At 42.7% G+C, this 16,103-nt stretch overlaps 2 protein-coding genes across 2 annotated transcripts; both read left to right on the forward strand.

The window, feature by feature from the left end:
- Nucleotides 1–579: 579 nt before the first annotated feature.
- On the forward strand, nucleotides 580–3,583 carry LOC125487997 (probable G-protein coupled receptor 139). Its single transcript, XM_048620739.1, has 2 exons — nucleotides 580–649; nucleotides 2,667–3,583. Exons 1-2 carry the CDS (start codon nucleotides 580–582, stop codon nucleotides 3,581–3,583), a joined length of 987 nt encoding a protein of 328 aa, XP_048476696.1.
- A 9,058-nt stretch (nucleotides 3,584–12,641) lies between these two features.
- On the forward strand, nucleotides 12,642–14,641 carry LOC125487998 (probable G-protein coupled receptor 139). The gene is made up of 2 exons (XM_048620740.1): nucleotides 12,642–12,708; nucleotides 13,740–14,641. Exons 1-2 carry the CDS (start codon nucleotides 12,642–12,644, stop codon nucleotides 14,639–14,641), a joined length of 969 nt encoding a protein of 322 aa, XP_048476697.1.
- Nucleotides 14,642–16,103: the final 1,462 nt, after the last annotated feature.

Genomic DNA, 16,103 nt, shown 5'->3' on the forward strand with positions numbered 1-16,103 from the left:
ATTTCTGGCAGAATTCAGATTCTGTTTTTTGTCATTTAACTATGATAACTGTTCTCTCTCTCTCTCTTTCTCTTCCTCTCTCTCAACTTCCGCTCTCTCACTCACCGTCTCTCTTTTTCAACTCTTCACTCTCCATCATTTTACTTTCCTTTTCTCTCTCAACCCTTTCTTTCTCACCATTTAATACTCCATCACTGAATATTTACCAATCACTCTCACTACCCCAGAATGATGATCCTGCAGGGACAGTTGTGGATGGTTCCCGATCACCAAGTAGATTGTTTTTAATGTTAAACTGGTAATTTCATAATTTTTATTGATGCTTCTCACATTTTAATTCAATTCAATGATCAATGTTTCTCCTTGTGATGAATTTTGATTGCAAATGTTCCGTGGACAATTATTCCATTACGTCTGAACTGAAACTGTCTGTTACGTGACTAATTAAGGACTGATGTTATGCAAAAACATTTCATGCTTGGTCACCAACTGTACAATAAAAGGGAAGCCCTTGTGCATCTCCAATTCATTCTCATCGAAACGATACAACGAGGCATAAATCGAGAATTCTTCCAAAGAATGGTGCGGCCGATAATTTTACAGATAAAGGATACCTTCTATCCTGTGCTCGCTGCCTTTGGTGTTCCAGGTACGATCTGATGAAGAATCAAAGAGTTAACTGTGTTTTTCTCCCTCTACAGATGTTGCCATACTGGCTGAGTTTCTCCAGTTAATCCAGATCTCCACATCTGCTGTTCTTCATTTTATTCAATTTATATATCCCATTGCCCGACAGTTACATTCAAGCATATTGCGTATCATTTTGTAACAGCGCACTTGGGACAGCAAGAGGCCTTTCAGTCCATCGAGCTTGTTCTACCATTCAATGTAATAATCTTTGAGCTGTGACCTAACTCTATCGACTTGCCTTTGGCCTGTACCACTCAATACCTGAGTTTAACAAAAAAAAATTGTTAATTTCCAATTCAAATTGAACATCTGATCAAGTATTAAATGCAGCTTGCTGAAGAGATTTCCAAAGCTCTCCCGCCCGTTGTGTGAAGAAATGCTTCCTAATGTCTGTTTTCACTGCTTTAAGGTTGGGGCTCACTCCTTGAGAAAGTAATGAGAGATTTTTTTTTCCCTTTCTGTCTCTGGGAAACATATGAATTTAGATTTCACTGCATCAAGTGGTGGTGGAGGCAGAATCCTTCAATATTTTCCAAACAGATGTTGACAGATTGTGGTTTGGCTGGGGACTTGAGGGTTATATCGGGTCGATGGGAAAGTGGAATTCCAGAAGCAAAAAGAACAACAAGGTCATATTGAATGGCACAGCAGGCTCGAGGGGCCGAATGGACTACTTGTGTTCCTGTTCCATATGTTCATACACAACAGTGAGATGTGCACTCTGCTGTGGAACCTTGTTTATTGATTCATTGCGGAAAAATGATCGTTCCAGCCAAGATTACCTTTTCAGAATTTATTTATTTATCTCTTTAGATCTTTTCCTTCTTATTTCTTGGAATGTGAGACAGCCTTTGTTATTCATCTCTCATTCACCTTAAGAAAGTGGTGTTGTGCCTCCTTATTGGTTTGATTTGATCTCATTTATTGTTATCACATGTACTAGGTAGAGTGAAAAGTTTTGTTTTGCATGGAGAACAAGCAGACCATACAATACAAAGTACGTACGGTAACTGAACAGAGCAAATAATACAATATTACGGCTGCAGAGCAGTTGCACAGAGAGAGAGTTCAACATTAAATTTAGAATTTGAGAAATCCATTCAAAAGTCTAATAACAGCAGGGAAGAAGATGGTCTTGAATCTATTTCTATGTGTATACAGACTTCTATATCTTACGCCCGATGGAAGACGGTGGAAGATTGTGTAACCGTGATGGGAAGGGTCTTTGATTATGTTGGTTGCTTTCCTGCGGCAGTTGGGAGTATAGATAGATTCAATGGATAGAATGCTGGTTTGTGTGATGGACTGGGCTATCATCATGACTCTGAAATTTCTTGCTGACTTGGGAAGAGCTGTTGCCAAACCACGCTGTCATGCATCCCAATAGGATGCTTTCTCTGGTGCATCTATAAAAGTTGGTAAGAGTCTTTGCAGTCTGTCAATGAAATTACATCCACAATGAGCTGCTTCAAAAATATTACCTTGAATCTTTCTGTTTATGACAATACGAAACCCCACATTTCGAAGCACACAGTTCATAATGTAACATCTGTACATTGACATGCAATATGCCATACGAACTAATATTTTATTCCATGTGGGATGTGTGTGTCATGAGATAAACCAGCAATTATATCCGATGTCTTATTGCCCAGAGGGCAGTTGAGAGTCAACCACATTGTTGTGCTCTGGTGTCAGACCAGGTAAGGACAGCAGTTTCCTTCCTTAAAGTGAACCAGATAGGTTTTCCTCTGAGAATTGACAAATATTCCATTTTCATCATTAGATTCTTTAGTTCCAGATTTTTATTGAATTCAAACATGCTGAGTTCAAATTCAAATTTCTAATTCAGGTTTGAACAAAATCTCCAGAATATTATCTGGGTTTCTGGATAATTAGCTTCGTGATAATGCTACTGGGCCATCACTTATTTTTCTATGTTCTCAAACTTATTTATTTTCCTTCCTTTCTTACAGCAAACCTTCTGGCAACTGTGATTCTCTCGAGAGGAAATTGCGGCCTTTCTAAATGTATTTCAGTCTACATGCTGGCCATGGTGACAGCAGATCTGATGATCATGCTCGTTAATGTCATTGTGCTTCAAGTTTTGAACAAACGATTCCCACATTCATTTCTCTCCTACACTGTGGTTATTAAGCTTATATTGTATATGAGCTGCACTAATGTGTATCTGTCGGTGTGGTACACAGTCTGCTTCACCTTCGATCGATTTATAGCTATATGCTGTCAGAAACATAAAACCAAGTACAGCACAATGAGAACTGCATCCAGGGTCATCGTAATTGTCTCGGTGCTGGTATATTTAGAGAACATCCCTTTTTGGTTTGCATATGAACATCAACGCACAATTAACAATATTCAGTGGGGATTCCGTCCCAGTGCGATCTTTCTTACATCGCCTGTAGGTGCAATGTACTCCAGGTTGCAAAATGTATTAGTTACATGGATTCCTTTCATTTTGATATTACTATTTAACGGTTTGACTGCCAGACACATTGTAGTAAGCAATATTAGTCGCAGGAGACTCCGGGCTCAGCAGGCTGAAAATCAGACTGATCCAGAGATGAAAAACCGAAGGAAATCAATAGTTTTACTCTTCCTGGTGTCAGGCAGTTTTATACTGCTGAATATGACATCTGCAGTGAGTTCTTTGGCTGTGCTTGACCAAATACACTATACCTCACCCCCATACATTGCCACTGAGACTGGATATCTGCTCACCCATTTGAGTTCTTGTACAAACACATGCATCTATGCAATGACACAAACCAAATTCAGGGCAGAGCTACAAAAGGTGTTGAAATTCCCTTGGACGCATTTCTTGACAATGATCAAAGTATTTAATAACTGCAAAGTTTTGTGTCGTACTTAGAGCTCAATTTCATGCTCGTGCTCTTGTGTACAATGACCATCTTTCATGTTTTGAAGAAGATTTACACGGAACTTGAAATGCTAACTCTACTTCTCTCTCTCTCTACAGACGCTGCCAGACCTGCTGAGTTCCTCCAACGCTGTCTTGTTATCAATTTAGATTTCAACAATATGCAGTGTTTTGTGTATGTCCTTCACATTGGGACTGAAACTGGTTCTTCTTGTGGAAAGGATCGGTCACCAGAAATCAGTTCCTGTCTGATGTGTTTGGTATGTGATGTTCTCCTAAGCTGACAGTTCTTCTGAAGCAAAACACGGAGAGTGTTAGAGAAACTCAGCAGGTGAAGGAGCACCTGTGGACAGGGAAACCTAGCGAATACTTCGAGTCAAGTTACCCTTCCTTAGAGCTGAAAGCAGCTGGAATTTGAATTCATCCAGGCTGGGATGATGGAGGGTGGGGGGCAGGGCAAGGTAGTTCCTTTTGAAACTGAGCATTTTGCACTCAGGACTGAAATAGAAGCTGTGCGTTTTACACTCAACATTTGATGATGACCATGTGGGTATCAGCATCTGTTCCCTTCTTCCTCAGTGACTGGAATACCACAGACCAATTGAAATATGGTGGGGCATGAGTGTTTTCAAAAAGGAGGAAAGCGTGTTGGAGTAGGCTCAGTCTGAGCTGGAACAAGTACAATCACAAGAAATGATCTTCGATCAGAATGTGCAGAATCATAGAGGTGGCGGTAAGCAACTATGAGGGCAAGAAGATGTCGGTTGGTGTGACAAGGGTTCAATTCCACCCTTGGACAGCTGTCTGTGTGGAGTTTGCACATTCTCCCGGTGTCTGCGTGGGTTTCCTCCGGGTGCTCTGGTTTCCTCCCGCAGTCCAAAGATGTGAAGGTTAGGGTGGATTGGCCGTGCTAAATTACCCCGTAGTGCCCAGGGATGTATAGCCTAAGTGGATAGGCCATACTAAATGTGTATTCACAGGGATGGGTTGGGGGTACAGGGTCTGGGGAGAATGCTGTTTGGGTGGTCAGTGGATTGGTCAAATGGCTTCTTTCACCAGTGTAGCGATTCTATGACTAATTGCTGGATAAATTCCTCAGTGTAGAAGTCTCCAAGACGTCAAGAGGGGAAAAGAAAACAGTGTACCTGAAGATAAACTATTTCTATTGTTTGGGAATTCTAGAACCAGGAGACATAGTGTGAGAATTTGGGCCAGACTATTAAGAAGCATTTTTACGCACAAAAATTGGTAGATGTTCGGAAATCCATTAAAAAAAAAGGCAGCCGATGCTAGGTCAGTTGATAGTTTTAAATTTGAGATCAATAAATTTTTGTTAAGCAAAGAGATATTGAGCGATATGGACCAAAGGCATGTAGGTACCTCAAGGGGCTGAATTCGCTCTCCCTGTTCCTATGTTCGATGTGTCTAATTGGACTGCAATCCTGGCGTGAATATTTTCAGTCCTGTTTTCTCCATTCGAGTCTGTTCCCCATTCATTTCTGGGACAGCAGGATGAGGTGCTGTCTCAGGCCAAGTATATCAGGACAGAGACACAACCAACGTAACTCCCTGATATGAGGTTAGAAATTCCGTTTGTAAATGTGAACATAAGCTCCGAACAAGCTACGCAAATTTCGATATGTTGATAACACGTATTTCTGGTTGGAATGAAATAAATCAAAGGTACTGATTCACTGAAGTAAATATCTTGGATTGTTTTTTAGACCTGTATCATAAACACTGAATGCATTTTTGTCAATCCATCCATATATTTTTTGCCTCATTTCTGCGTCTGTGAATCCCATACTCTCACATGTTAAATATAAAGGGCATTGATCCCTGTTAGTTCAATACTGTTTGTATAAACTATGCTCATTAGTTCATGGCCCGTCAATGAAAAGGGCTCAGACCCATCTAAGCTCGGAATCACTGGTCAGCAGGTAAAGAAAGACAGTTTTAAAGTAAGTACAATGAAGGAAGAAAAAACAGCTGACTGAAGACAGGATGGAACAGTTTGAAGGGAGATGGACGGATGAGGTCAGGGAAGGATTTGCAAACACAAGGATGAAGAATTATCAAACCAGATGTTGTCCAAACCCTGAGCCGCTTTGTGGACACAATGGCCAAGTGGTATTATCACCAGAATGTTAATCCGGAAACCCGGATAATATTCTGGGGATCCAGGTTAAAATTCTGTCACAGCAGATGGTGGAATTTGGATTCAATAAACATCTGGAATTAAGTATCTAATGATGACCATGAATCAATTGTCGATTGTTGGAAAAAAAAATCTGGCTCACTAATGTCCTTTAGGGATGGAAACTGCCAACCTTACGTAGTCTGGCCTACATGTGACTCCAGACCGACAGCAATGTGTTTGACTCTTAACAGCCCTCTGGGCAATTGAGGATGGGGAATAAATACTGCCTGGCCAGCGATGCCTTTATCCCGTGAATGAATTTAAAAGAAAAGGTCAGTCAGTGAGGCCTGTTTTCATTCAACGCTCCTGCATTATGGAAATGTGAGTTGCGGAAGCAGGATATGGAGAATTCTGTTTGTAAGGATCTGCAAATAAATTCAATTTATTAAGCCGCAATTTCCGGAGGCTTGTGGGATGAAAATTGAGGACGATGGGGAGGTGGTGGTGGGGGGAGCCCAATCACGTTGTTGATGAGAAGGGGCAAGATCGCAAACACGGGTGATAGGTCGGATGCAGTTGAGGGCCTGTCAACCACGGTGAGTGGGACACCCCGGTTGTGAAAGGCGAAAGCCATGTCAGAGCCGTTGTTTTGGAAGGTGGCATCATCTGAACAGATGCGGCGTGGGTGAAGGAACTGGGAGAATGGGATGGAGTCCTTGCAGGACGTGGGGCGTGACAAGCTGTCGTGAAGGTAGCTATGGGAGTCAGAGGCTTTATAGTGGGCGCCAGTGGACAGTGCATTCCCCGAAATGGAGACAGAGAGGTCACGGAAAGGAAGGGAATAAAGTGTCAGAGTAATGAATAAAGAATAAAAGAATGAAGAAAGTGTCGGAAATGGACAATGTGAAAGTTATGGAGGGGTGGAAACTGGAGGAAAAATGAACAAACTTTTCAATGTCCTGGCGGGACCAAAAAATGACACTGAAACAGTTGTCGATTTACTGAGAAAAGAGTTGTAGGAGGATACTGGAGGGTTCTACATACCCCGTAAAGAGGCATATAACTGGGACCCACGAGGGTGCCCATAGCTACTCCTTTGGCTTGCCAGAAGTGAAATGAGTTAAAGGAGAGAGCAATGTGAGTGAAGTAGAGGAGAGCAGTGGTGGATGGGGAGTGTTCAGGCCACTGTTGAGGAATAAGCCGAGAGGTCTCAGACCATCCTGGTGGGGAATGGTCCTCACTTTTCATCCCATCAACCTCCGCATTCAAAACATCACTCTCCGCCATTCCAGGCAGCTCCAGCAGAATGTCACCACCAAACGCACCTTCTCCTCAGTCCCCTGTTTGCATTTCATGGGGATCGTTCCCTCCAGGACAACCTTGTCCATTAATTGACGACTAACACCTGCCCCTTTCCATGGCACCTTCCCATGTTACCTCAGATTCAGCAAACCCCCCCATTCACCTCCTCTCTGCTCACCATCCAAGGGCCTAATCAGTCTTTCCAGGTGAAGCAGCATCTCACCTGTACATTCTACAATCCTATGTATTGTATTTGCTGTACCCAACATGGCGTACTCTACATTGGAGAAATTAAACGCATACTGGATGACAGCTTTGTAGAACACCTCTGGTCTGTGCGTAAGCATGACCCTGACCATCCTGTAGCCGGTCATTTTAACACAGCATCCTACTCGCATGCGCACTTGGCCATCCTCAGCATTCTGCAGTGCCCCAGTGAAACAGAGCGCAAACTGGAGGAACAACATCTCATCTTCAAACTGGGCACTTTATAACCTTCTGGACTTAATATTGAGTTCAATACCTTCAAATTGTGAACCAACTCCCATTTCTTCTCTTCCTTTTAGCTATGCTAGTTACATTCTCTGTCACCATGTCCTCTCTCACTTCCCCACCACCCAAATGGGGACTGTCTGTTCTGTTCAGTCTGGCAGTTAGGTTCCCTATTGTTCTGCCATTCTCACATTCTGATCACTTAATCTGAACTATCAACATTCTTCGCCTCCAACACTCTACACACCACCCCTCCCCCTAACTATAGCATAAATGCTGCTGCCTTCCACACTTCACGTCAGCTCTGATGAACAGACATTTAGACTCGAAGCATTGCCTTGCTCTCTTTTTCCAGAATCCTGCAACACCTTATACACTGAAGGACTTACTTTATCTACAATAGAATGGGTTCCAGAACATCTCAGTGACTAAAATATACGTGATGACCTCAAAGCATAATATGTTGTCCCTACTCATACACTAAAAAAATTGCTTTACCATCAAAATAAGTCTTGCTCTGTTTGCATTTGTGTAACCTTTCAATAGCTGCTGACACCTGAGCTAATGGAATATTGTCCAGCAAATTGCCTGACGGTTCTCTCATGATTAAGAGCAACAATTTCAGGTTCAGAAAAATTCAACCTTAAAACAGATTCAATTCCCCTCATGAGACGTCCTGTTATTAAAACATGTGAAGTCTATCTGGAGATTGTTTTTCACATTATCATTGGAACAAATACTGTGTTCCATGAAGAATTGTTCTATGTACGGTCTTCTGAATCATGCTTTGTTAAGTACAATTCATCCTCTCTACTATCCTACTTGATTGAAGATGGTAGGCAGTATGGAACCTTTGGCTGATCCCAAATAAGGCCATGACATCTTGCGTTACTTGAGCTATAAAATGAGTGCCTTGATCTGATTCGATATTATGTGGGTGGCCCCATCTAACAGACACTTGTTGCACTCGGATATTGGCTGTCGCTTTAGCTGTGTTGCTTTTAATAGAAAATGCCTCAACCCAGTTACTGAAAGTCTCAATTGCTACCAGGATATATCGGTATCATCCCTGACATGGTGGCAAAGGACCATCTATCTACAAATTTGTCCATGGCCCTTCACCCTGTCTCCTGCACCTCAAATCCCTTTTACTTGTCTACCTATCAGGGTTATTTTGAGCACATGATAAACAATTGTCCACATAATGCTTCACATCCTTGTCCAAATAAGGCCACCAACATAGTCCTTTATTTCGATTAGCAGTTGTATCTGCTCCCTGGCAACGGCGAGCATCTTGTTATTGATAGCCGAGTAGATTACGATCACGAGTTAGCACCACATACAGTCCATTTTTAAGAAAAGGTGTACCCTAGAGTTGTAACTTATCTATATGTGACAAATGAACCAAAATATACCCCGTCCTCTAACAGTTTAGGAGGCTGCCATATTTCTCCCTCTCAATCACCCTGTTTTCCCAATTCATCGACTTGAGAATTCCCAACTGCAGAGAATATATGATTTGATTTAAGCCTATTAATCTCATGCTCCCTTCCTTGGGTAGTTTGAAAAATACACTTTGACAAGGGTGCAGACAGGAGAAGTATTCCATCTGTTGAAACATAACTTCTCCTTTCCCACAATGTCAGGAATTTAGTTAATCTATTTCAAACATACGCACTGTCAGACTTTATACCTGCTGGTGTTGGGAACTTACTGAACACATAAATCACAGCTGCCACTTCAGCTGCTTGGGCACTCATCACACTAATAAATTTAAGAGCCAACTTAACAAGAAGTGTACCTTGGCAATCCTGTACAGATATTCCACACTCTGTCTTTCTCATGCTATTCTCCACTATCATCCACAGACTGAATTAAACAATCTCGTTGTGAAAAAGTACCTTTAAGCAAGTCTTCTTTGGAAGATAGGTGGTGAGTTTTAGAACCCTTGGGTAGACAAGCTCATGTAGATTCCTGATCGTGGAACGTAAAAACGAATTTATATTGACATTGCTGATTGAAAGGAATAGACCAAAACCCATAACCAATATCGAGAACAGTGAAATATTTTGCCTCTGGAACTTGTTTCATCATTGCTCTGAGAGTAGTTTCTACTGTTGTTGCTGGTAATAGAGGCCTTTTCTTTAACTCACTATTTTCCATTGTCAGTCGCCAAGAACCATGTGGTTTTCTAACTGGACCAGTGGGAGGATTACTTACGAACCGAAAGAACTGCACATGCTGTAAAGCAGAAATTGCTGCAACCGCTCAGCAGGTCTGGGAACATCTCTGGAGAGAAAGCAGAGTTAATGTTTCGTGTCGAGTGACCCTTTCTCAGAAACTTTCCTGAAAATAGACTTTACGTGTGTGTGTGTGTGTGTGTGTGTGTGTGTATTATTTGTTGAAGCCACAGGTAGCAAAACTCCCCGCTGTAGCAGATTTGTAATGATCTTTGCTCCTTCTTCTTCAGCTTGTTAAGGAAAACGACGCTGCTTTTGAGATTTTGGGTCAGGGCCTTCTGCAATTACTTCCCCTGACATTCGGCTACAGTCATGCTTATCCACCGCAAGCACATTTGCACGTCTAGCAATAAGCTCTTGTACCATTAATTCATTGATCATCTCTGGAGGTGTGAGTCAGAATTCCCCAGCTGTACAGACCCTGTTTGTATAGGTTCTCGTGCACATCTCTATTGGTGCCCCATCTGCATTAGCCATCTTCCAGATGTCATAATCCGCCCAAAAATACACTGCTGTTCGGGGCAATTGGCCGGGTGGTAACAAACGACATCGCCCAACTCAAAGTCAATTGGGTTCGTTCCAAACATTTCTTTTAAATGTACGGCAAACCCACTGAAAGCAATTGTTCCTTTCTTTCGCCAAGATAAACGAATATCCCTGCATGTGTTAAGGGTAGCACAGGAACTCTCTGTATCCTACTGGAATTTGCCTTCTGCCAATGTTCTCCCTACACTGTCCAAACTAATACTATAAACTCACTCTGGCTTATAAGGCTCTGGTTGCCATGGTGTAATGGTGAGCGCACTGATTTCTGAACCTTGTGTTTCGAGTTCAAATCTAGGTGTAGCCTTCTTCTTGGTGAAGGGAGTGATGAGCCTGGGAAAGTCTCGTTTAGTGGTTGTCATGGTGTAATGGTGAGCGCGCTAGTTTCTGAACCCTGTGATCTGAGTTCAAGTCTAGGCAGAGCCTTCTTTATATGACACTAAGATTGATGGAGTAGCAGATAGTGAAGGGGACTGTCGGAGAATGCAGCAGAATATAGATGGATTGGAGAGTTGGGCGGAGAAATGGCAGATGGAGTTCAATCCAGGCAAATGCGAGGTGATGCATTTTGGAAGATCCAATTCAAGAGCGAACTATATGGTAAATGGAAAAGCCCTGGGGAAAATTGATGCATAGAGAGATCTGGGTGTTCAGGTCCATTGTACCCTGAAGGTGGCAATGCAGGTCGATAGAGTGGTCAAGAAGACATACGGCATGCTTTCATTCATCGGACGGGGTATTGAGTACAAGATTTGGCAGGTCACGTTACAGTTGTATAGGACTTTGGTTCGACCACATTTGGAAAACTGCGTACAGTTCTGGTCGCCACATTACCAAAAGAATGTGGATGCTTTGGAGAGGGTGCAGAGGAGGTTCACCAGGATGTTGCCTGGTATGGAGGGTGCTAGCTATGAAGAGAGGTTGAGTAGATTAGGATTATTTACATTAGAAAGATGAAGGTTGAGGAGGGACCTGATTGAGGTCTACAAAATCATAAGAGGTATAGACAGGGTGGATAGCAAGAAGCTTTTTCCCAGAGTGGGGGACTCAATTACTAGGGGTCATGATTTCAAGGTGAGAGGGGAAAAGTTTAAGGGAGATGTACGTGGAAAGTTCTTTACGCTGAGGGTGGTGGGTGCCTGGAATGCGTTGCCAGCGGAGGTGGTAGAGGCGGGCACGATAGCGTCATTTAAGATGTATCTAGACAGATACATGAATGGGCAGGGAGCAGAGGGATACAGATCCTTGGAAAATAGGCGACAGGTTTACATAGAGGATCTGGATCAGTGCAGGCTTGGAGGGCCGAAGGGCCTGTTCCTGTGCTGAAATTTTCTTTGTTCTTTGTTCACACTGGAGAGTGCTGGTACCGTCATGCCTTTAGATTCAGACCTGGTAACGGTGGTTAAAGAGAATCAGTCCCCTCTGTTTCCCTTACTGGACCCCTGCTGCACTAGTTCCTCTAGTGACAGTGTTCTGTATCCCTGCCCTGGTTCTTTTTCGGTTTGAAGCATTTCCTGAATTTGACACCTATTAAAAGCAGAAAGAGAATCTGTTTGTAGTGTGAGATGACGAATTGGTTTACTGTTAGAATACCCAGTTACAATCTGTGGCATTGTGACATTATCTCTGGGCTACCTTTGTGAGCTCAAGGCTGATGTTCAGCAGCTTCTGAAGTTCAAATTACATTCCAACTTGGAATTAGAGCTCTTATCCGTGTCTCCATTCTTGGAAGACGGTCTTATTCCCTGAGTTCCCTTCCCTCAGGAAAGGCAGGATGCTGTCCTGACTTGGTCCTTCCTGTGATTTCAGACCCTGGGTAACTGGGGATGGGGAATAAATGCTGACTTTGGCAGAACTGCACACGTTCAGTATGTGAGAAATATCCCATTTTAATCAGTGAGTGAAATGTTCTTGTTTAAAGAGGGCAGCTCCAACCCCAGAGGACAGAAGGACAGCTTTGAGACGCATTTTCACACTTGGAATAAACTGTTTCTTCACAACTTCGATTGAAATAGTATTCATCTCGGGGTGGGGCGAGTGGTATTTGAATGGGCATCATTATTGGTGGCAGATTTCAGATTTTTTTTTGTTATTTCATTATGAGATACTGAGCGACAATGCTCCTTCATAATCAGGAGTACACTTGCTATTTTAATCAATTTACAGAAATTTGAAAAAATAAACAGCAACAAAGCTGAGCAAAGCTGTAACCTCGACCTCCCCAAGGAGCTTCCACACAGTATAAGGCAGCGTCTCTGGGAATGCATCAGCTCAGAGTTTCAAACAGGAGATTGTCAGCTGCCTGAAGGGACAGATAAACTCGCACAGAAAAATGCATCGACTGATTCAACGTGTGGAGAAAGTGTTCTACACCATCCTTGCTTTTATTGGCGTTCCTGGTATGGCATCATGACAATTGAACTTGTTTTAACCTGCTGCTGATCTGATCTCTGGTTTTATCTTCTGAACAATAACGTCTCCAGCTCACTGACTGGTCATCCTTATCTAGGCACCAGGGCAGTGATAGAAATTCACTGTGCAGCATTCTCGGTACAATTCTCCAGTGACAGAGACTTCCAACTTCACTCTGATGCTGCAGCATTTTCTGATCTCAGTGCACTGTCATCTGTTCCAGTTTCATACCGTTTGACTCCAAACACCAACTCTGCTTTCTCTCCCACAGATGCTGCCAGACCTGCTGAGCTGTTTCTGTTTTGTTTTTGTTATAACCAGTGAGGCCTTTTCTGTTCAGAAGCTTAAGGGGTGATCTGAGTGAAGACCTACACGACATTAACAGGAACCGACAGAGGAGATAAAGATTTACTATTTCCTTTGGTTAGGGATTCAAGAAAGAGGGGCACAGTCTGAGAATTAGGGCCTGACCATTCAGGAGAGATGTTAGAAAACACTTACACACACAAAGGGCGAATGGGGTTTCAAACTCTCTTCAACAAATGTCAATGGATATTGGATCAGGTGTAAATTTTAAATCTCAGGTCGATTTTTATTGTTAAGCAAAGCGATTAAGGGATATGAGGGTTGTTTTTATTTGTAAGGCATCACCTAACTAACATTCCTTCTGGAAATTTTCTTCTCCTTGACAGATTCCCCTCCTCTTCCCTGGGCCCTTTGTCATGTACAGATATGTAGATTTCAGTGAAAATATTACAACTGTCCTAACACACACACGTTATCACTGTGGGAGCCCTGCATACTCTGTGATTTTGCACTTGTGCAAGACATTAGGCGCAGTCTTGTTTGAAATCTTATAAAGCCTTAAGTCGTAAAATTCAAACCCATTCAACTGTAGCCACTTCCATTCGCATAATCCAGCAGTTTTTGTTGGAGGTATCTTATTGTTGCTTTCTGGAACAGGCAGGTGTGTTCCTGATCAGTAATTCACTAATTCTTTCCCGTTTGTCTTCCACAGTTGATTTGCTGGCGATTATTATCCTTTCCCGGGGAAAGTGCGGTGTTTCTCCTTGCACTATTCGCTACCTGGTGGTTATGGCAGCTGCTGATCTGATGATCATTATCACTGATGTTCCGCTGAGGAGATTTCGCTATTATTATTACCCACAGTGTTTCCTGGACATCACTCCTGTGTGTAGTGTTAATGGGGTCCTGTATCGTTCAGCCAGGGACTGCTCTGTCTGGTTCACTGTCACTTTCTCCTTTGACCGATTTGTGACTATTTGTTGTCAGAAGCTGAAAACAAATTATTGCACTGAGAAAACTGCGACTCTGGTTCTAGCAACAACTTGCACCCTGTTCTGTTTGAAAAACATCCCCTTCTATTTTCAATACGAGCCTGGGAAAAAAATCAACAATGTGCCATTCTACTGTTATATAAAGTCAAGCTATTTTATTGAGACTTGGTGGGTGATATTAGATTGGCTTGATACAGTTTTAACCCCTTTACTGCCATTCGCTTTAATTCTGTTGCTCAATGCTGTGACAGTCAGACACATTTTAGTGACCAGTCGAGTGCGGAAGAGGCTGAAGGGTGAGAGCAAAGGAGCGAATACCAAAGATCCAGAGATGGAGAGCAGAAGGAAGTCTGTAATTTTGCTCTTCTCCATATCTGGGAGCTTCATCCTCCTATGGTTAATCTTTGTTCTAAATTTCTTATATTATGTCATTCAAGGAATCAATCCTGAGGATTACCAGCAATTTCTTTATCACTTCAGAAGAGTTGGTTATATGCTGCAGAACCTAAGCTGTTGCACAAACACATTTATTTATGCAGCGACATTGTCTATGTTCAGAAGGAAATTGAGTGATGCAGTAAATTATCTGGTTACATCAATTCCTCGCATTACGAATAATTAAAACTCGCCAGTGAAGCCCAGAGGATGGTCCTATTCCTTCCAAACCATGAAATGATTTATTTTTTATTCACTGGTGGGATATGGGCATCACATAATGGGTCAGGATTTCTTTCCCGTAGCTAGTTTTTCCAGGACAAGATGATGGCTAGCTCCTTATGAGCCATTGCACTGAGGATTGACCCACAATGTCCATAAAGTCATGAATTCCAAGATTTTGACCCAGCGACACTGAAAGAAGAGCGATATATCTCCAAGTCAGAATGGTGAGTGGCTCAGAGGGGAACTTGCAAGGGGTCGTGTTCCCATGTATATGCTGCCCCTTGTCCTTCTAGATGGAAGTGGGTTGTGGGTTTGGAAGGTGCTGCCTGAGGATCTTTGGTGAATTTCTGCAGAGCATCTTGTAGATGGTACACACTGCTGCGACTGAGCGTCGGTGTGGGGAGGGAGTGGGATTTTTGTGGATGTGGTTCCAATCGAGCAGGGGCTGCTTTGTCCTGGATGGTGTCAAGCTATTTGCGTGCTGCTGGAGCTGCTCTCATCCAGGGACAAGTGGGGAGTATTCCATCACCCTCCTGACAGGCAGTCCTTATCCCAGTGCAGGGAGAGAGTTGAGCTGGGAATCTCCATCGTACCACCATCCAAAGGAACTGTTTAGGGAAATTGAATATCCCACTCGGTAATTCCAATCAGGTTAGAATCTTGTGTAAGTCTCCATCAAAATCCAAAGCCTTTGAGCGTACTGATGAAATCAAACAAAATAGGTAATCAGAAAATGTTCCACTGTCAAATACGTGGTCTCACTCTTTCCTATCAGTTCAAGAGACACCAAAGTAATGTCCCAAACAATCACTATGAGCTGTTTCTGTTAAAAAAAAAACAAATTGTGCAGGTGATTACATGACGTTATCAGAGCACAACCACTAAACGATTGATAACAAATTAAAAACCAAAAGAACTGTGGATGCTGTAAATCAGGAACAGAGACAGAAGTTGCTGGAAAAGCTCAGCAGGTCTGGCAGCATCTGTGAAGAAAAAAATCAGAATTAACATTTCGGGTCCGCTGACACTTTCTCAGGACGTTCTGCTGAGGTTCCAGCAATTTCTGTTTAAGATCCTGATTTACAGCATCCGCAGTTGTTTCGGTTTTTATTTAGAGAGAGAGGGAGGACAGCAGCTGATGACACCATCTAAACTGAAAGCACCATTAACATACAGAGAAACAGGTAGACTCACACACACAAACACACACACCCACTCTCTCACACACACACTCACATACACACACGCACTCACACACACACACACACACACACACTCTCACACACTCTCTCTCACATACACACTCTCACACACACCAACTCACACACACCCACTCTCTCACACACACACTCACATACACACACACTCTCACGCACTCTCTCTCACATACACACTCTCACACACACCAACTCACACACACCCAC

This window comes from Rhincodon typus, chromosome 48, assembly GCF_021869965.1.
Source record: "Rhincodon typus isolate 14 chromosome 48, sRhiTyp1.1, whole genome shotgun sequence".
Taxonomy (NCBI): Eukaryota; Metazoa; Chordata; class Chondrichthyes; order Orectolobiformes; family Rhincodontidae; genus Rhincodon; species Rhincodon typus.

What these genes read in the sequence shown, in the direction of transcription:
- LOC125487997 (XM_048620739.1), top strand. Translation starts at nt 580, where the DNA reads ATGGTGCGGCCGATAATTTTACAGATAAAGGATACCTTCTATCCTGTG. An exon ending in CGCTGCCTTTGGTGTTCCAG is followed by an intron (nt 650 to 2,666) that starts GTACGATCTGAT and finishes CCTTTCTTACAG; the next exon opens with CAAACCTTCTGGCAACTGTG.
- LOC125487998 (XM_048620740.1), top strand. Translation starts at nt 12,642, where the DNA reads ATGCATCGACTGATTCAACGTGTGGAGAAAGTGTTCTACACCATCCTT. An exon ending in TGCTTTTATTGGCGTTCCTG is followed by an intron (nt 12,709 to 13,739) that starts GTATGGCATCAT and finishes TGTCTTCCACAG; the next exon opens with TTGATTTGCTGGCGATTATT.